The sequence below is a fragment of the Lepidothrix coronata genome, unplaced genomic scaffold, assembly GCF_001604755.1.
Source record: "Lepidothrix coronata isolate B3197 unplaced genomic scaffold, Lepidothrix_coronata-1.0 Scaffold182, whole genome shotgun sequence".
Classification (NCBI taxonomy): domain Eukaryota; kingdom Metazoa; phylum Chordata; class Aves; order Passeriformes; family Pipridae; genus Lepidothrix; species Lepidothrix coronata.
This window is the reverse complement of record NW_016690362.1, coordinates 1261445-1282879: the sequence shown is the minus strand read 5'-3', so window position 1 is coordinate 1282879 and position 21435 is coordinate 1261445. Positions and strand designations below refer to the sequence as shown.

At 41.9% G+C, this 21435-nt stretch overlaps 1 protein-coding gene across 8 annotated transcripts in view; it reads left to right on the top strand.

The window, feature by feature from the left end:
* Positions 1–21435, top strand: part of SUSD6 (sushi domain containing 6) — an 87126-nt gene that overhangs the window by 28788 nt on the left and 36903 nt on the right. For 7 of the 8 annotated variants that reach the window (XM_017830642.1, XM_017830647.1, XM_017830641.1 and 4 more), the window contains 2 exons: positions 7701–7882; positions 12373–12402. In XM_017830642.1, the coding sequence (XP_017686131.1) occupies positions 7762–7882; positions 12373–12402 (151 nt within the window). In that variant the 5' untranslated portion in view covers positions 7701–7761. The remainder of the gene's footprint in view (positions 1–7700; positions 7883–12372; positions 12403–21435) is intronic. The other variant, XM_017830648.1, reaches the window with a different exon arrangement.

Here is a 21435-nt window from a genome sequence, read left to right as displayed (position 1 = left end):
GGATTTGTTAGCCTGGAATGCTCTGATATTACAACATATCTCTTGCAAAGAACTTTCTATATAAGCTGGGATGCAAATAACAAATACTGTACCACATTTGTTGTCACTTCTTGAAAGTGGGTGAGTAGATGTTTTAATATCTGGGAAATGTGATAATTTTAAACTAGAGTTGTATCTCACACCTGTGCTTTTAGGAATAAATGTAAGGGTTTCTCCATCTTCTAGTATAGTTGCTTATTTAAATGTCAGACTGGCATTTGATAGGAAGACGACTTCCAAATGGATGTCCTCTTCAAATGGCTGTGCTGCCTGGTGATATTGCAGCTGCATGTATAGCAGACTGATACTTTTAGCCACATTAGTTGAAATGAAAGCACAACACATGGTAAGGATGGGGAGAAGCATGTTCTAGTAGTGAGGGATGATGAAATAAGCCTTTACTGTACGTGGGCCTTGTGGGGCATACTCTGAACCAGATGAACACAGCTGCATAAAGGAGAAAAGCACCCTAGATATACAAGTGACCTTACCAATCCAGTGCTGCTTTGTGAACCCTGTTACTGGAAGTAACATTTCAAGCTTGGATGTGGTTTCAAGAGGTTGTGCCTTTGCAGGGCTTTTCCTTATTCTTCCCTGAAGCAGTTTCACTTTACTGTGAGTTTTCTTTTTCGGGACTTATTATTTTTGGAAAGCATTCTGGAACATTTTGTGCATATGGTCCTCTGTAAATGTGCTATTGTAGTCATTAAAGCTGAAAGTATGAAATCTAGCTTTTCTAATGCAGTGTGGCAGGAGGAAAATGCTGAAACAATAGTTTCCGAAGGGAATACTTTTCCAAATAAAGATATTTAAAAAAACCCCAAACAAAAACTCGCCCAAAACCAAAACTGTATTCTCCACAATACCCCAGTCTCTACTTTCTTCCATAGATTGCATAAATGACAGTATGTTTAAAATAAAAATCCTTTAAAGCAGGTCCAGCAGATTTTTTTAATAACTGTTTTCACTTCATTCACTGGTGACATGACCCTCCTTCTATAGGCAATAGTACAGAAATCTGCAGTGTGTTGAAGTTGCGTGCATTAACCTGTGTAACTTTCCCTGCTGCTCCTCTGCAGCTCTGTTTTGTTTCCTCCTGGTTCTTGGAAGTTCACAGCCTGCCCATAACTAGCTTCTCCTTCCTTATTTGGAAGGACAGTTGGATTTTGATCTCTTTTTCTGTTTTACTTGGGAAGAGGAAGATAAGTTTCCAGTGAAAATCCATGAATTTAAAGGAAACTTCTTAAAATCTGGAGAGCTAATGCTATTTAGGGCTTTTTCTTGGGCTTACCAAGACAAAGAAAATTGCCCTTTTTTTTAAATCATAAAATTCAAGTATCTTCTGTGATGGTGTCAGACCTGGCATGACAAGCACAGTACATGGAAATGGGGAATGATCATTAAAAGACTGAGACTTGCCTCTGATTCTGTTTCTAAAAGTATGGGTGATGAGCTCTGCTTGTCAGTTTTTAATCCCCAACTGACTTGAGCATTTCCATTCTGCAGTGGACAGAGAAAGGTACTGAATACCACCCCTCTTCCCTTTGGCAACCTTGCACCTCTTCCTTGCATGCCTTGAGAAGTCTGTTCCTTCATTCTTACTTACCTCTAAGGTGACAGTTGGAGTTGAAGCTTGTTTGGTCTGCTCAGGAATACCAGTGAGCCTGCTGTCCATTTCTCTTTGGGCTGCAGCAGGGAAGAAGCTCAGATATCTATACAAAGTCTTGCCCCCAACTGCTAGCATGGAAGAGAAATAAACGGAGGAAGGAAGTGCTCCCTGCCTTTAGCCCACGGAAAAATATGCTTGGCTAACCTCAGGATGAGTTTCTGAGGAACATCCAGTGAGATAAGGAGGCAAGCAAGGGAGAGGTGCAAAAGCATGATCTGGGTGCACATGGTACTTTAGACTGTGATAGGAAGGATAGAGAAGAGGAAGCTGGGTAATAAGCTATGCAAATTGGTGGATCTCAGGTTTATTCACTTGAGGTAGGAATATTGGTGTGTCTTTCCCAGTTGTTAGGGACTAGTTATCCAGTAGGGAAAAATCCAGTTCCCTGGCTTAAAGCTTGAGTATGCCTTGGTGAGGCTGTGGAGAGTTAGGTACGTGCCATTTATCAGAGATTAAAATGGAATTTCATATTTTAATCTGTCCACCAAGCTTCTTTCTGAGCAAACTCTAATGTTCCTTCCTGAAAACAGGAGTTCAGCATCACCAACAATTGTTGTTTTAGTTTTGGGGTTTTTTTGTTTGTTTGGGATTTTTTGCCATTTTTTTGTTTGGTTTTTTGTTTGTTGGTTTTGTTTTTTTTAAAATTTTTTTTTTTTAAGAAGCATTGTAGAAACCTTCATGAGAGAGAGGAGGTAAAAGCTAAAGCGAGACATTTATGTGAAAGAAACAGCTGAATTTGCAGGTCATAGGCCAAACCCTTGGCACAGTTGGGAATGAGAAAGGAAACTCAACTATTCAGGTTCCACTTCATGTTGCAATGAGGTTGTTTGCAGAAGAATGTGTGATGATTCCAATGTCCAGAATAAGCAGCTCAGTCTTTCCTAATGATTCTTCTCTGTAGCAGGGAATATTTGCAGTTCAGTCCTCTGCTTAATGCTGTGACTGTGCTATGCAGAAATCTGCCTTTTTGTAATTCAAATATGGAGGTGTAAAATAAAGCTACTAAGCACATCATCTGGTTACTGGACAGGGTGTGGGGAGTGTTACATGTTATTTGGCTTTTCTTATTTCCTCTTTTCCTCTCACGTTTTCCAATTATCCTGCATAATTGAGAGTTGGCTGTGCTGAAAAGTCAGATTATTAAGATTTTTCTGAACTGCTTGCAGGTAACTTAAAGGGCTTTGGTTTTTATCTTTCTGCCTAGTTTAACTGAACAGTGTAACTGAACTGTGACACTAACCAAAAATGTTAAAAATACAATTCTCTTTTTAAAAGCTTTCAATTAAACTGATTTAACTACAGAAAGTAAGTAGAATTAGGGATTTCTTTCGTCTGCTGCCAGTTGGAGTTGATTTTTCTGGATTTTTTTATTTAGCAGCCAAGAAGATGACTTTTTTGTTTTAAAGCTTGACTGCTCTTTGAAAGCAAACAAAATAAGGATACAACAAAACCAGCAACTAAGGGTGAAGGTTAAATCCTCTGAACCACATTGCTTACATTAGATTCCACTTTCAAGCGGGACCATGAGGCAAGAACAATGCTTAGCTTTTTCAAAAGGTGTGCTGTGCACACCCATCACTCATGCCACTGCTAAGATGTTTGCTGTGTGCATTCAAGAGTTAGCAAACAATTCCTGAGTATAATTCTGTGAGGGGGAAAAACTATGTGGATAAAATAGAGGTTTCTGCTGTGCATGAGGATAACTAATTTTCTTCTGGTAAGTTCCAAGTATGGTATTTAGAAGCAAGCCAGTGGCATTCCAAACATACTGAACACTTCCCTAAATAAACTTTGAAGAATTCAGGTTGAAGGCCTGTTTTCCAGCCACAGTGACACAGGACATAGCTGTGCCAGGAATCTTGAGCACTATAGAGCCTCAGACTGACCAGTTTCTAGTTCTCTTTCATGTCCTGAGCATATGACTTTCAAAGAGCGCTTTTTCATGGGGACCTAGGAGTCCTGCTCTGACAAAATAAGAAAAATAAGAAAATTAAGTCATAGTCCTGTGAAAATTTATGCATGCTTACGAAGGGATCTTAAATCAAGGGATTTGAGTTGGCAGCTTCTGAAGGTCTGGAAGATAAATGGCAAAGGTCTCCAAACAGCTTAGCTTAGAGAAAGCTCCTGCCGTACATGAGTGCGTCATCTTTGGAAAGGGCTGCTCGTGGTTTAAGAGCAAGCAAGAAGTCTGGCCTGCATGGCTTCAGTGGAAGCTGATGCCTGTTTCGGAGGCTTCATGTAGAAGCAAACTACTGCTTGTTGTGGAAGCAGAGCTGGCAGTGCAGCAAGAGGGGACTCATGCTGAAGCATCACTGTGAAATTTCCTTGATGTCAAGACTTGAAGGAAAGAATGAGCTGGGGATGGCTGTAACCTGGGAGCAATGGGTACTTTTTTCCTCATTCATAGCATCCCCTGCTCTCTCACAGGCTATTGCCTGTGTGAATATAGAGGATGGTTTATTGTCTTATCCATATTTAGTAGGTGTTTTCAAGGTTCACATTAAAAACAAAGCAAAAAAACCCACCACCTTTATTGACTAATGTACTTTTAACAGAGAAGAATCTCTTCTCCCCTCCTTACTCTATTTATGGGAACTGCTAGCTATACTAAATATTATCTTTGAAAACATCTCTGTTTAAACTTAATCATCGAATAACCCTTCAGCGCAGGCTGCGGCATGTGAGATAGGTCTGAAATGTTCTTGCTCTGCATATTTGTGTTACTTACTGTCAGCTTCTGCCTCATTGTTTCTTGCAGAAATCAGCCCATTCCATAATGCTGTGTGTACACAGGGAATTGCTTTGATTCACATGAGCCCATGAATTATTAAGCTCTGTCCCCAAGTGTATGTCTCTGACAATGTGTGTGCTCTACAGTGCACTCCAGTTAACTTCTGGCGGTGGAGGCCTGAAGAGTTGTTATGAAAGCTGCTTCCTCCTGAGCTGCAGGTATAAGGAATGTGCTAAAACAACAGTCAATTATCAGAGAATTGAATGTCTGTCTAAATAGCTTCCAAACCGCCGCTCTTCTCTGGGAAGAAAAGGATACTTTCTTATCTAGTCAGAATCTCTTTCATCTTCTAATTTTGCCAAGGAACAGTCAAAGCTGGGAACAAGTTCTATAACTTGGCTGAAGCCTAAGGGAGGATCCTTAAAAGTGGTACCTGTGCCCTTTGTCTCATAACAATTCTGAGGGGTTTATCCATGCTGTTGTCCACTAAATGGGCCAGCTACCCTTGGGTCTCCTTCAAATCCCACACTGAACTAAATCAGCTTAGTGGGATATTACTATAGGCATAGCAGCAGCAATTTACAGCATTTCTGGTGGGGCAGCCCCAGGCTTTTGGCAGAGAGGATTCCTCATAACCTGGGATTTGAGTGATTAGGTAGCTGAAAAGAGATGTGGAAACCATGGCTGATTTTTAGAAGAAAGGAGAGGAGCAGTGCTATGCTTTGGAGCAATCTATTAGTGAATTGAGAATAAGCAATAATTGATTCTCTCAGAAGATATTCTTGTTTCAGTTATCTCTAACTTGTTTGCTGTTCGGAGACCAGAACTGGACTGCTGACTTCCAGGTGCAGTCTTTGGGAGAGGAAAACGCTTCTGGGACAGAGTAGGACACCTCAGGTGGCTCAGCAAATTCTGTGATAATTACATGCCCTCTTCCCTACCTCTCCTTCTGGCCACTGATATGTCACCTCGCATGCACTGTTCCAAGGGCAGGGAAGGCCACCTTTAAAAGATACCTTAGCAGGACTTTCAGAGTTTGTTATATTAATGAGGCTTTGTTATATTGGAATGGGGAGGACAGACCTGTCTTGATCTAATCAGAAGAGCACTTGTTGAAGATGGTGCATTGCTTTGTCAGAGCTGTAATTCTGTGTTGAGCAGTGACTCTTGGAAGTAAGCAGCCATCTGTTGGCCTGGAGTATAGGCCAGATGCTGGCTTCTTCCAGTTGAATATGAACTTAAATTCCATGAGAGAGATCTGACTTGAGAGGAGGGGGCAGATGTACAGATTAACTGGCTTAGCTTTCTTCCCATGGAGTATTTCTTCATTCCATGGTCTAATTGTTGCTGAAGGAATTCCAGCAGGTGAGTGAAAGCATCGTTATTCCATTCTGCATGGTGGGAGTTTGGTGAACAAAGCATTGGCTCCTTATCCATGGAAGACGTGAGAAATCTATAGGCTGTGCTACAGGCAGAGTGGGATAGATTCACTTCTCTCCTTCACCCTCCAAATGAAGCAAGAAACAAAAGGGGTAGACACAGAGTTTATTGTAGTAATATCTCCAGACTTGCCACATGACACTTTAAATATCATCTTGAAATGACATTTCAAGGAGAGATGTACGCAGACAAAGAATTTGTCTTTGATAGAGACTAATTGACTTGAAAGATCCAAATTTTAAAGATAACCCTTTTGTGAAGTAAATATGAGCATAGCAGTGACATGGAACTAAAGAAAAAAACCCTCTTTTCGCTAGGATGACTACCAGGTTTAATGGCAAGTCTGCATATTCCCTCCCATAATGCAGCTACTGTTTTGCCTGAGTAATTGGTAATGTGAATTATGGCTGTTTAAGTATGTGTTTCTCTGGTCAGTGCTGGTTTATTGCTTTCATCTCAGAAGTACTTAAGGATCTGAAAGTCATACTGCCTTCCCCAGTAGTGCCAGGAGTGCCAATGCCCGTGTCCCATCCATTCTTACAGGGTACAAAATTGTAGAATACCTACCTCTGCACTTCTCAAATCTGTTTGGAGTTATCCAGCAGTTTTGAATTTCTTTGGGAAACTTGGCCAAATAAAAAATCTAATCCCCCTTCAGTATGAATATTCATTTATATGAAGAAGCTGTGGCTGAATGGGGTGTCCCTCAAAACTAAGTTATTCCTGTTGTCCAGTGTAAAAAACCATTAATTTCTGCAAATTTGTTTTTACCTGGAAGCTTTAGATGTGTAAGGAATAGCATGATAAAGTGTTGAAACGTGTCTCCAAGTGAGGTTTTTTTGGTTGGTTTTATTTTGTTGGTTGATTTAGTTTTTTGTTTGGTTGGGTTTTTTGGTTGGTTGATTTTTTTACTCCATCATTCACACAGTTGTCTTTATACCAGTGCTCCACTTCAGTACACACAGATTGTTAGTCTCAACTTCATTTTATTAGTTTTGGATTTAAGCATGGCACTATTATTCATCCAGGTCCAAAGTTATCATTGGAGGTTATGCAGGTTAAAACCATAGGTTGGTGGAATACGTGTTCGGCTGGGTCTTAATTAAAAATAAGGCTTCAGCTTTGTGCTTTCTGTATTTCCCAGCTGTGCTTTGTGTACGAGTCTGGCTTTGCTGTGACAGTGTCTTCTAGTCTATTGGCGAATCCCTCAGTCCTCAGGTATGAGCAGTGTCATATCCTGCAATTTTAATTGCTGTGCTCTATACTGTCGGAACATTATACCTGAGGTTTGCCAGTTGTTTTACATTCCTCCTCATAAGTGTGTGTTTGCCTGCTGGCTGGCTGTCAGGTTTACTGTGCCTCTCCAGGTGGCTGAAGAAAGATTTGATTTATTTATCCTAGCTGTCTAGTACAGTCTGCTGTGTCTTGGAGACCTTCTGAAAAGTGGTGGGAGACTGGCTCTCTTGAAGATATTTTGAGACAAATCCTCCAGATGCTGTGTCCTCTGGGGCTGTCTTGAAAGGAAAAGCTAAAATTAATTGTGGGGTAGGCAGTCTTCACATCTGAAACATTAACGGGTAAGTGAAAAGTTATGGTCTCATATCTATAATGCAGCTCCTTTTAGTATTTCCTGTGTAGAAGATTACCTTTTCTGCTCATGTTACCTTGTGAACTGTGAATACTTGGTAAGATTTCTAAGTGCTAGAATATGTAAAAGGTTGCTTTTTGTTTCTAAATTTCTGCTTTCCCTCTCCAGGTTTATAGGTGTTTGGCTCAACACTCAACTGTTTCTTGCGTTGTCTTTGTTTTTTGTTGACTAAGGTGCTCCTGATCAACCAGATCCGTCGGATTCTTTTTAAAAAGAAATTTTGGTGGGTAAAAGATGTGCCATGGAATGGTAGCACCAAAGAGCAACACAGGATCGTCTCTTGCCTTGACTAACCATGGGTTGTTTCGTCTGCTAATTATCTTTGGTACCTTTATCTTGGAAGCCCAGGCCACGGGTAAGTGAAACCTTTGTATATGCTTCAGGGACAGGGAGGTGTATGAGGCTGGCGTTTTATTGTTATGGAAAAGCTAGTGATGGTTGATGCATTTGTACACACCTCTCAGTACTCATAGGAAAAGATTCCATTGCTACTTGTTAAGCAGAGCACGATGTCTGAACTGAACAAGTCTTGCATATTAGTAAAGTGCTTGTCCTTTATCCTATAGTTTTGATTCCTACGGCTTTTTTCCCCTTCTGTTCTCATCCCTTCACTGCAGCTGGGGGCACTTGGACCATCTCAAGAGCATGGGCCATATTTTGGTTGAATGAAATTCTCATGTAGGCAGTGTTATCTGTGTGCCCTGTAGCAACTGCTCACGTGAAGTAATAGAAGCAGAGACTGTCTTCAGCTCTTTGCACAGCTTATGAATCTGTTCAATGTTTCCTTGTGTGTTGTCTCCTGACACCTCAACACCTGCTACCTACATCCCTCATTTGGATCCTCTTTTCAGCTTCAGTTTTCCCTCTCCCCTTTCTAAATTCTTGATGTTTCTGTGATGGCTAAGTGTTCTGAATAGTGTATATAGCACTGGAATGGGATGATAGATCATCAGAGATGAGAGATCTGTGTTTTAGAAATGAGTGAAAGAAGAAAATATACTGGATACTGGGAAGGTAGTACGTGATATGAAGTATGTGCTTGTTTACCCAGTGCACCCTGAAGTGTGTCTTCTCTTCCTCAGACCAACCATGATCTATTCTTTGTCTGTAGAGAGATGCCTGGTCATAGGTGGCATGAGATGGAAGGAATAACTTTGTGTGCTCTTGCACAGAGCTTTGAAGGAGGTTAGTCACAAAAAGGCACATAGATTTGACTTCCACAGCTGTTGCAATGTGGAAAAATAGCTTGCTTTTTAAAAGGAAACCTCAGTTCTTGACATAACCTTAAAAGGTCCTATTTATCTGACATATCATGGCACCTGAAAAGGTTGCATGACCAACACTCCTCAGCATCAGTGAAGATTGAATTGGCCTCTGTGTGGTAGAGCAGAATAAATGTCAGCTGCCAGATGCACTTACAGTTGAGGTGATCCTGTACGGAAAAGCCTGCTGGTGCTGAAAACTGCTGGATGAGTTGTTGATTTCCTTTTAGTATTTCTGGCTCTTTGAATTGGAAGGGAGAGGCTGCTGCAATCAGGTATCCCAGACCTGTATGTCTTAACTGGTCTGATTTTGGTTTTGTAGGTAATGCGGAGTGGGGGTGGCACATCTGAGAGTGACAAATTGGCACAAACTGTTACTGAGAGTAGCAAAGGCACAAGGTCCTTTTGGATCTGGTCTGTCCTTGTTTTTTTTTTTCTAGCCTTGTTGTTGTTGGTGATAGTGTCACTGCCTCATTTCAGATGTAGGCCTATCAGATGTGCCTCCCAGCCTGGGTCTGGAGTGCACCTTCCTCATCTGAAGCTCCCATTACACACTGCAGCACCTTCAGCTGAGTCTGTAATCAGTGTGCAAATGCCTTGTGCTGCACACAGCTGCTGGATGGGGAAAAGCTGCCACAATACTTCAATATAATTTTTGAGGCATCCAGTCACATTACAAAAGCACTAGTTGAGCATGTCAGAAGACCCAAGAATGGTTCTTCATTGTGTTTCCCTTTCTGTGTTTTTTGCTTCAGAATCTGAGACCAGCTGTGGTGAACTGATGAAGGCAGATCATCAGCTAAATAGGATTATAGTGGCTAGGCATGAACTGCTTCCTGTAGGGGAAGTGAGAAAATGGAGGGGGGCCAGGATCATAGCAGAGAGCAAGAAATGCAAGGTCAAAAATCCTGGGGAAGGGCTTGCTGAGGAACGCTTCCACATGCGGGTTTTCTGAGACTGGGAGGTAGCAACCCAACTGCCAGTTGCTGGGAGGGACAGGGGTGCTCAGCGATGCATCATGGGCCCGGGGAGCTGCACCTGCAGAGCACGCCAGCCATGAGTAACATTAATGAGCTAGTCAGCTGAGGAGCACAGAGCCAGATGGAGAAACAAAGAGCACTGTTGAGGCGCTTGGAAAATCATCTTTCCCTTGTCTTTGTCCCCCAACCACCTCGCCATCCTCTCTTTATTACTTTACATAGCAAAGTCATTCAGAACAAGCAGAGCAAAGCGATGTTAACATGAAGCAAGATATTGTATTAAATCTGTTGGCCAGTAATGCTTATCCTGAATGTGGGGCCAATGTGACATGCTCACAATTGCTACAAAAGCTGAAGAATGTTCTCATAAAAAGACAGACAAGCATGGAGACAATAGCTGGCTCAGCTCTGAGTGAGAAAGCAGAGCTTGTGATTCCTATATATAAAACCATATGAGGTATATTGTATTGCAGTAATTTTGCTTGAGTTCCAGGAAGTGTAGAGATATATTCATGATCTGGGCAGGAATGTATTCTCTTTGCCATGTGCTTAATGCAGAGGGCAGACTCATTTTCAGTCAGCAAGCATTTGCTCTGTCCTCTGTTAATGAATTGATTTTATTTATGCATGGATATTTAAGAAAAATCCTCAACACTTTGTCTCAAGCACTCTATCCTAATATCCTTGAGTGCCATGAGACGAATATGATAAGTTGCTTAGTCACTAAGCACACTGCAGAATTTGGGGAAACTGCTCCCTCTTCACGGGAAGATATCCACGAATATAAAAATAACCGCTGCACATATTTTAACACAAAACAAATGCAGCATCTGGTGATGGGCAAGCAGTGCAGCTATGCCAGAAGAGGATTTGTGGAAGTTTGTGTTGTTCAGAAATATTTTTTAGGTTTATCACTGTTGTACCTTTTTTCCCTATCTGGCAAGTTCTCCAAGATTATTTGGGGGAAATAATGGAGTGACAAGGCAAGGAGACTTGGAAAGCTCCTCAGGAATACTGAGACTTAGTTCTTCCTCTGTCTCTTTTGTTTTCTTTGAGGGTTCATCTGGAATGTAGCTAACAACCAGGACACTTAGTAGATAGAGATGGGGAATTTTCAAGTGTTGGAGAGAAGCAATGAGAACCTTTTTGTCTGCATTTCTACAGATAATGCTTCTCCATTCTTTCTTTGTTGCTGTGATTTTTTTTTTTAAATTCCCCCTCCCATCTTCCTCCTGTTTCTGTCTCTTAATGTTATCCCCAAGCTCTCAAAGGCCTTGTGTTTATATCTCATTCACAATGAGATGAATGTCTGGCCAGGCTATTTTTGGAAGAGTGACAGTGGATCAGATTAAGTTGTTCATTAAATTTTAACATATAGTCTCTAAAATACTCTGAAAGCTTCCTATGATTTATGTTCCAAATGGTGTAATCTTTCTTGGATGCATAACTAGTGCTGTCAGAAACCTATCAAAACATAAGTTGGGCCTTTCATTATTGATAATAGCATCACCTGGTCCTGGGAAATGCAAGTAAATGTGTTGGTAAAAGTACTAAACATCCTGAATTAAGCAAATATCAATACCCATAAAGGAGAGAGTTTAAACATTAACCTTTAAAAATTAACAGTAATGCGGGCTCAGGGAATCTAAGTCCATTTAGATTTAGACACAGCCTGATTTTTGTTGACTGCACTTGTGAAATGCTATAAAGTTAGCTCTTTAATTTTTAGAATTGCCATGGAAGTCATAAACTGAGCTTGAATAAAGTGAAACAACTTCATTCCTGTGTGTTGTCTCTGACGCAAATGCAGGCAATCTGCTGCTTGCTGTTGTAAGGTCTTTTCAGTGCCAAGGTTATTCTGCACAGAAGCTCTTGGATACCGCTGGTATTTGTTTGCATTGCTTAGAACAGCTTGTTAGAGCGCACTCCAGTCTTTGAGCAGATTCAGACTTGTTCCTATTCTCTGGGAATCTGTGCAAAGCAGAGGTTTTCTTTGTCTCTGATTATGCAGCTGAAAGGAAGGCATTAATGCAGCTAGGGGTGAATTCAATGGTCATGAAAACAAGGACACTATAGCATTGGATGGCCAGACAGAAATGTGGGGAGGTGTCATGCATGAATAGGTGATCCTGATTCTAACCTGTATGCTTCACGTAAGTGTGGGTTTTGAGAAATTACAGGGTCATCCCAAAGCAATGTGCTTGTTCTCCATGGAGGGAAGGAGGAGCATTTTCAGGTGCAATTCCTCTTTCCAGTCCCTTTGGAGAGCTTAATAAGAGCAGAGTGGTATGGAAGAGCATGATGAGGAGCTGTGGAATAATGGCCAGGCCACAAAGGTGGCTAGGAAGCAGATATAGACAGGTCTAGAATTAGACTATCCAAATAATAATATTCACACTGCTGCCACACTGATCCATGCAGTGTTATTTAAGTAACTGCCTTGAAGAGAGTAATAGGGATCTCAAGAAGCCATGTAACTTGTTTAATTTTAACCAGTTCTAGTAGTTGAAGGATGAATTAAAGCTTTGTGATGTTTAACTAACTGCTGGTTTAAACCATGATAGCTAAATAATAATCTTGAATTTTCCTTTTGTCTCTCCTAGATTGGCTCAGAAAATCCAAAGGACCTGCATGTGAGTCAACTTATATTCACTGCTGTACTGTGAGAAATGAGTGTGCTATTTTACTGGTTAATATAAGCATCTGTGAACTAGGATTCCCATTATAATTCTTGTTGTGTTGGATGGGCTGAGATTCATCCCTATGTCCCATTGCCGTTTTTGACCCTTGTATTTGGGAAAGATGACTGCTCTCAGTTTGAGAGGGAGATCAGCTTCATATGTTTTACTGTGCTTGAAGGGATCTATACTGTTTAACTTCAAATAACTCAAGAAAACAAGAAATCAGAATAAATGTTTCATTGAAGTGGAGAGGGAGATGCTGTTTGTGAGAGTTTTAAGGGCCAATAGAGTGTTGAGAGGACAGGCAGGACAGGCTGAGGCAAAAAAATCTTTTTTTCCTTAAATCAAGAAAAGTGAACATCTCATCACAGACCATGAATCTTGATCTTTTCCATTGTATACTCCTGCTTGTTGTTTCACGTGCTCAGAAAAAGTCTAAAATCTTTCCAGTGTGCACGTTATGGATGAATGCCACTTTGGAAGGAGTTGGAAAGCTTATTTGGCTTCCTTATCTGTTCTAAATATATAAAATTTTCTGTAGATCTTTGTTAAACTCTGAAATTTGATCTGTTCAGTCTGAACTTTCCCTTCTCCTCAAAAAAAGAAAAGAAAAATGAATACAGGAACAAAGTCTGAGGGGAATGGATTGATAATGAGGAATTTAAAGGTGTGAGAGAGAAATTTTACCACCTACCAAATTTTGGTCTTTAGAAAGTGGGAGTTAAGAGCTGATGGAATCCTCTGAATCATCAACTTTTATCCAATGTCTGAATTTTACTCCTGAGAAGAAGAGTGGTATCACACACACATAGTATTAAGGGGCTTTCAATTCTTGGCCATGGTTGCTAGCAGGAAAATAGCTGGTTTTGGAAAAATCTCAAGAGTTGTCTGGTCCAATTCACCTTAGCTTCTTGGTTTAAAAAGAGAACGATGGAAACTGGTAGGAACTTCGTTGTACAAGGAAGCAGAAGGGGTGCTGAACGACATTTGTTCTTTGAGAGAAATTACTTGTGAATTACAGTGCAGGTTCTGACTCATCACCGTCCTGGTGTCCTTTGACTGTTGCCTGCAAGGTTGAAGATGCAAACTTCTCTGTCTTCTTATTCAGCTTCCTTCTATCACTGAGTCCTTCTTTATCTGCTTGAGCCAATCATTTGGGAAGAGTTTGAGGTTCTTCCTCATATCATGGGAAAAGTCCAGGCAGTGCAATAGAAGAAAGTTTGCTTGCTATCACCTTGTCCCATTTGACAATTCCTTTCCTACTTCTGTCCCTTTTGAATCTTACATTGCTAACTGTTGCTACTGAGACATTGTTTTTAGGATATGTGGAATGTTTTTTGTCTGTCTAACCCATGTCTGCCATTGCTTCTCCAGCCCTTATGTTTAGCTGTAGCACTACAAGCAGTGTGGTGTTTATGCTGCCAACTGTTACTGATTCTGCAGCAGGGATGGCAGAGCAAGAAGTAAATCTGCTCTGGAACTGTGGCAAACTTCAGCCTGGGGTGAATACTGCTGGAATAGCTGGTGTGTGTTGTGTAAAGCTGTGGATATGTCCTCAACAATCCGACATGGGTGATAAGGAAGAAACAAGTGGTAGGGCAAGGTGAAAAGCTGTAGGCTGTTGAGTCTTCAGCTTTTGTTGCTGAATCTGTCAAGGCTCTGTGTTAAACCCATCAATCTGTGTCTCCATGAGGATTGCTAAAACACTGCTCATAACAAGCTGCTGATTGTCAGGAGTAGGATAGGATACTAAAGGCACTTGAACAGCAAGCTCAGAAATGTTTGTACCTTTGTGAGAGTAATTGGAACCCAGTGACAGGATTATGGCTTTGTCTCAAGAGGTTGTACCTGCTTATCTGTGTGTGCTGATCTGCATCTAAAAACACATTTTCCTTTTAATGAACTGAAACCTCTGGGGAGTGTTCATCTTCCTTTGCAAACAGGAATTCCCCTGAGGCTCTACCTCTGCAAAGTGTTTTACTGGAGTTGGAGGACTATTGAATTGCTTGCTTCCAAATGTTGTTGAAGGGATTTGAAGTAACTCCTTAGGTATGGGGCTGCTTAGAGTTATAGGTTGTGCTAGGTGGATTGAGCTAGAGGGGGCTTGTTGCTAAACTGCTAAAGAATAAGATGAACTTTTGGCCCAGCCTAGTACAGTGATCTTTTTATTATGTAAGGGGGAGAGGAACTTCTGGAGTTCCTGTGCTGAGAAGACTGTCTAGTCCCTCATTGCTTGTGTACCTTGGCATGGCTGGTGCTGGATGGAGATGCCTCCTGTGTTCCTTCTCTATAGGGCCATGCTGTGAATGCAAGGGTATTTATCCCCTCGGCATAGTAAGAAGCATTTCAATGGCAGCAGAAGCCAAAGAATTGAACAGTAGCGTAAAAAAAGAGCATCTTGAAATCCTGTGGGCTCTGCATTTTAGGTCTATCAGTCATCTTAATTGAATTGGGAGAAATCTTTCTTGTTTGAGAGCAGAAATAAACATTGCTGCCGCTTTTGAGATACATGTTTTATTTGTCAGTACAGGGAGAAGTATGTCTTATTTGGAAAATGTTACCTTGCTGTGTAGTGAGATAAGCACCGCTAGTGGATGTTGTTTTGAGTTCTCAGCCACAGTCACAGACAGGGAAGGAACAGGGTAAGCCTTGATGTGTGCAGTGTCATAACTGGAAAGTCAGAGGCTGTTGCTGCTTTTCTGGCTAGAAAGAATATTTTTTATGTCCTGAGAAAGACTAACAAGGTGTATAAAGAATGTTGTGTCAGACATACCCATAGGTAGTCATAAAACTGTCCATCAGAAAGAGAATAAAACTGTTTTGTGATCTTACCAATTTTGTTGTTTAGACAACTTTTTTTTCTTCTGCTTTTTCAGCAGAGGTGTCAGCTGATGAGACAACAGGTGAAGTTTTTCTGTTTTAGGTAGAACTACAATATCTTGAAGGAAATGGATCTGTCTGGAGACTCGGCAGGCATAGAAAAGGACTAGACACAAATGGAGATTTGTAAGAAGGTGATAGAATAGATTGAAGGTGAATGAGGATCAGTAGAGAATAATATTCTGGGAAGCAGAGCAGGGGGACAGGAGTGCAGTAAAACAGGAGGGTGAATGTTTCCAGAGGTAGAGTTGTGAAAAATATCCTGGTGGTTTAAAAAGCCAATTAGTGGCTTGGTGGTTAAGTGCAAATCCTAAAAGAAGGTAGTGTTTTAGTTATGCAAGCAGATTACAATGCTTGAGAATAGTATGGCCTTGGGAGGGAGGACTCTAGTAAAATATCTATATATGTGTATTTTTTAAGGGTTAGGTAAGAGTATCTTAATGCAGGAGGATGCCTTTACAACGTCAAGGTTTTGAGGCTTTTCTATATGCCACAGGACTGACTAGTGAGACACTGACAGAGTTTAAGAACTACTGGTGTGTTCCTTCCAGGGCCTGATGCTTCAATGCAGAAATCCAAAGGCAGAAGCAGAACAGAGTAAAGATGCCAGTTACTGGAGCACTGGCTGTGCCTGCCTATGAGTGCTCTAATGTCATGGATGGTGATCTGAGGAGTGAGAAACTGTGGAAGACCATATAGCAGTTGTGTGTGAAAGAAGATATAGGGAGGAATTTCAAGTGGAAATTGCTGCCATGTGTAGAGTAGTATCTGACTTTCTCAAAGTTCAGCTTTTCTTAGTTTGTATTCAGTTTTATAGTTAAAAGCTGCTTTGCTCTTCCCCCTATCCTGCATTTGTCTGTTTCACCAACTCTAGAGAACCCTTTTTGTAAAGAAGATAAGCCTATTAAAGCTGCCTGACCCTTGTCGACATTCTTTGCTGATGGTGGGGTCTGTCTGTCACTGTATGTGTGGAATGAAATTATATTAGAGTGGGTTAGGGAATTCTGATGCTGTCTTTATTCTGGACCACCAGCATCCTGGAGATTTATCTCTGGGAAACATAGCTGATGCTGCAGAGGCCTTTAGGAATGTGCTTCTGGTGTGTCATACAAAACTCACAACTGCTGATATAGCAGTTTCTATGGGACCACTCCACTTATATCTTCAGAAGAGCTATCTTTGAAACTTGGAGCCTCAGGGATGCCCCTGTTGTGTAACCTGCCTCCAGTAGTTCAAGTTTTAGTTCTTCTGATGTGCTTCTTGAAAATGACCAGTACTGTAAGAGTTGAGCTGAGCTACACATTATGCTGCAGCACATCTTTACTTCTATTTGCACGGGCAAAGTATGTAAAGTAACTGTAATGCTATATATTATCCTAAAGCTAGTACTTCCCTTTTGTCACTCCTTTTGCTTTCCCTAACAAAAGTAACAGTTGAATGCTCCTGAAGAACAATGTTCAGGTTTCGTTGTAAACACTTTCTTGGGTGTAATTGACTTAGTTTATAAGATACTAAGAAAAGATAAAAGCGTTAGGATATGAGTGTTTAGGTTCAACTGTCACTTTTCTCTCAAAAGAGGAAACTATTAATTTTTGATAGCTGAAAAATCTGAACGTAGTCACAAACTGTGATGACTTTGCCTTTGAGTACAAATCTGAGTGAAACCCATGAAGGGTGGTAAGTTTGTTTTTCCAATTTTATTGTTTTAGTCCTCTGCTTCTTTGCTGTTCCCAACAAACTAGTCTTGCTGCAAATGTTATTGCCATTATCCCAAAGTAGGGTTGACCTTTGAGCCTTCCCACTTTGTCTCTTTATTTGCATTTACTTCTCAGAATGTTATCTTTAAGTTGACAGTTGACAGTTGTGCTTTGATGGTGACTGTTTCTTCCATATAATTTAGTAAGCTAGACTCCACTTTTGGAATACTTGGAGGAGATATATGGTGCTGGGAGAGCTGAGCTCTCTATTGGTACAGGATTCTTGTTCAATTTTGTCACTGGAGCAATAGTGAAACAAACAGAGGCAGAACACAAGACTAGCAGTCAGGCAGTGTTGGTGCACTTCTGCTATGTGGGAGAGGAGGTGTGTGCAGTGGGGGCCAGATTCTTGTCTGCTGGTGTAAGGCCATGCCTCTAGTGGGTGAACACACTGGAGGTGCAGTGTGGGTGCTGTGCTGAAAGAGGTTAGCTCCTGTGGGTTCTGCCCCCTCTTAGCACTCTGGAGAACTGACTGTCTCTTGGCACATGCCTCCAGCTGTGGAGACTCCTCAGGGTTGGAGCACTTTTCAGAGCACTGTTTTTGTGTTTTGTTTTTTACTTTTTTTTTTCTTTATTTTTTCTGTCAGTATTGCCTTGGTCATGTTTGGTTCCACTTTAACCAGGTCTTTTCAGTCATGAGGTGATCCTGTGTACAAGCTGAGTCCTTGGGTAGGCAGTGGTGTGACAGTGTGGGGGAAATGGGACATTGCAGCATGTCATGTGGTACTCAGGTAGGGCTGCTTTTAACATCTTTGATTCTTGCTGTTAGTAAAACAAAAAGGGACTGATGTAAGCTGCTAATTAGGGATATTGTGACAAGATTCATTCTCTGACAGCAGTCAAGGTGAGCAAATCTCTAACTATTTTACTGCATACCTCTGGCCACTTGCTGCTTGTCTGTGGCAGGTCAGGAGTATTTCATGCTTGCCTGCATCAACTACCATGGAGAGATTTGAGAGGATGAAAATGAATGTCTGTTCTACATCCTCTGACAGCAGGGAAGCATCTTATCATTAAGTCTGTTTCCATCCGCTGAACTCTTGACTTAATTAGTTGCTTCATATGGAGGAAATTTTTATCCTGACTTTGGTTAGCTAGTAGCACCAAGGGAGAGTGCCTGCAGAACTGGAGCTTTTGTGGTTTTCTTTTTAAAATGTTGCCACTGAAACCAGCATTTCAAAGCTGCTTGCCAGCGTGCACCCTGCACAAATGAAATCAAACACATCTCTTTTTCCAGAGTGGTCTGTCACCATTCTTCTTTCTGTGGCAGTAGAGGCTGGCCTCCTCTTTAAATGCAGCTACTTCTCTATAGGTAGGAATTCAAACACCTAAGCAGCAGTGAGATGACCGAACTTGTAAGGTTTCTTTTCCAGCAGAGGGATTTGGGGCTATTATATATTATTTCATGGAATCATAGAATATGCTGAGTTGGGAGGGACCCATCAAGATCATTGAGTCCAACTCCTGGCCCTGCACAGGACACCCTAAGAGTTACACCAGATGCCTGAGAGCATTCATTGTCCAAACACTTCTTGAACTCAGACAGGCTTGGTGCTGTGACCACTTCCCTAGGGAGCCTGTTCCAGTGCCCAACCACCCCTCTTGGTGAAAAACTTCTTCCTGATATCCAACCTAAATCTCCCCTAACTCAGCTTCATGCCATTTCCTCAAGTCCTGTCACTCCTGAGAGTGAAGAGATTGATACTTGCCCCTATGCTTTCCCTCATGGGGTTGGTGACCTCATGAGGTCTCCCTCAGTCTTCTCCAGGCTGAACAGATCGAGTAACCTCAGCTGCTCCTCATAAGCTTCCCTTCCGGACCCTTCACCATCCTCGCTGCCCTCCTTTGGATGCTCTCTAACAGCTTGGTGTATTCTTTATATTGTGGTGCCCAAAACTGCACACAGTACTCAAGGTGAGGCCACACCAGTGCAGACCAGAGCAGAGCAGGACAATCACCTCCTTTCACTGGCTTTGACTGTGGTGTTAGAGTAGCTTCACTCAATCTCATGGTGAAGTGGAAACTGCTGTAAATGCAGCAGTGTTTGTGAATGGCAAATGTTTCAGTCTGTAATTTGCTTTTCCAATTATTTCACCTGGTGTAAAACTTAGCTTGATTTACTTCTCAACTATTGTGGTGATGGTCTGCTTTTTCTCTTATAGTGGGAGGTTCCCTGGGAGATGGTAGGAAATGGCAAGTTGCAGGAAACACTACTGCAGTAAAGTTTGTTTTCCCTGTTGATTCCCTGACTGGTATCGGAGGCAATGAAAACTGAACACGGAATTGAAAACAAAACGAAAGCCCTCTGGTAACCATCTGTCAGTTGTTACATAGCATGTGGTGGCAGGATGAAACTTGTGCCCAGTCTGGTCTCTGATCTCCCCACAGCAGCTAGTTCCAGTTGCTTTTGCCAGGGAAGTTGACTGCTCTCTGTCCTTTTGGAGTAGCTTTCTCCATGGGAGGGGTTCCTTCCTGAGGCTGAGCTGCTTCCTGTCTTGTTAAGGATAGATGTATTTATCTTGATTAGTTTCTTTGAGCTGTGCTCTCCTATACTGATATCTGTTGTGCCCAGTTTAATGACCAGTTGTAATGATTTTTACAGTTGTGCAATTGTTTTTCAGCAGTAGCAAGAGAACAGCTTTGTCTTTTTTCAAGTCTTCCCTGAGCCTATCTTTGTCCTGGCGTACTCGTTTGGAGAACACAAGGCTGCAGCCGCCAGCCCCAGCCCCACACGCATGAATTCATCAGGTTGATCTTTGCACCCCTGCTCCTCGGGAGGGTCGGATGGCAGCTGCAGCTCCTGTCAAGCATGATGCCGGGCAGGGAGCTTTGAGAAGGAGAGTTACAAAAGGCTCAGTTTAAATCATCTGTGTAAGGGCACATCAGAGGCTCTGTCACCCAGGCCCCTCCAGGCCCCACCGCTTGTCTTCTGCTGCTATGGTTGTAATGACATTAGCATTTCAAAAAGGGGATTACCACAACCCCCAGGTTCTGAGGGGAGGGTATTTTGGCTTGAAAAGCTGCTTTCTGGTTATCTCTGCCTATTTTTCACCCTGCAGTGGATCCTGAAGGGTTGGTGAAGGAATCCACACCATGATAAAAGGGGATTGTTGTTGTCGAGAGGAAACTGGTTGTTTATTGGCCTTAATGTGGGCTGGCAGATATGAAGTTGTTGCTGATAGCATTCTTTCTCGCTGATTGGAAGTGACTGCCTGAGAATTTCCTGATGGAAAAGTTAAAGGGTCTGTGTTGGGATCACAGCTGTATGCTAGAGAAGTATCCTGAAGTCATGTTTACAGGAAGGAGGTATGGTTGTTATACTAGTTTGTCTAGTGTATTTCAGTCAAGGGAAATGGGGAGCACATGCATCCTATTCATCATCTGCCTTCTACACCTCTTGTGGTGGCAAAAAACCTGTTCTGTGCCCAGGCACAGAATTTTAGGGTGGTTCCTTGGGAAAATGATTGTATTCTTACAAGGTTTTAGAAACAAAAATTCTGTAGTGAAACTTAACTCCTGACTCTTGCAACTCTGTTTTATTACCCTTACCTCTGATTACAATTCAGTTGATCATTTTTCATTAAGTTTGCTTTCCCTTTCTGATGCTACTTGTGCTGGAAACTTGTGTTAAGGCTTTAAATATGCTGGGCTCTAGTGTAAAATCCCTATGTTTGCTATCTCCTCTCCACTTCCATTAGATATAGAAACGACAGGTCAGGCCAGGCAGATTGGCTGTCTGGTCCCTGGGGCAAGAGAACAAAGGGATTTGTCTTGTTTGCCTGCCAGTGAGAGGCAAGAGTATTTTGTGCTACCTCTCCAACCATGTATATGGGCCATAAAATTATTAGCTGATCCATGGTGTCCATAACAGGAGCCCCTTGAGTGAGTACAGTTAGAGGGTGTGCAGCAGAAAACGCTGGTGGTTGCCTGGAGCCATGTACTGCTAGTGCTGTGTGTATTGTAGTATTGAAGAGGAAGGGGAAGGTGTGTTTTGAGGAGACGTTAACTATATGTGTAGGTTGGAGTGTTCACAGGCCTTAATCTTTGTGTCTGCCCATCAGGATTTCTCTTGCATGCTCACATAGGGCATAGCTCCCCAAGTGGTTCTGCAAAGCAGTGCTGATGGAGTCATAGATGTCCCTTGCTCTGGGTGCTGCTGGGAGCTGGGTTTTTTCCCATGACTCACAACTCTTACACGGGGACAAACAGGCAGAGCCTGGCTGGAAGAACTGCTATAGTTGCAGCCTGAGCCATAGATAATCTGTCCCACTGGGCATCAGGGAGGAGCAAAAGTAGCTTCCTCTGTAAGCACAGTACAGGGTATTTGGCATACTGAGAAAGGGAAGCA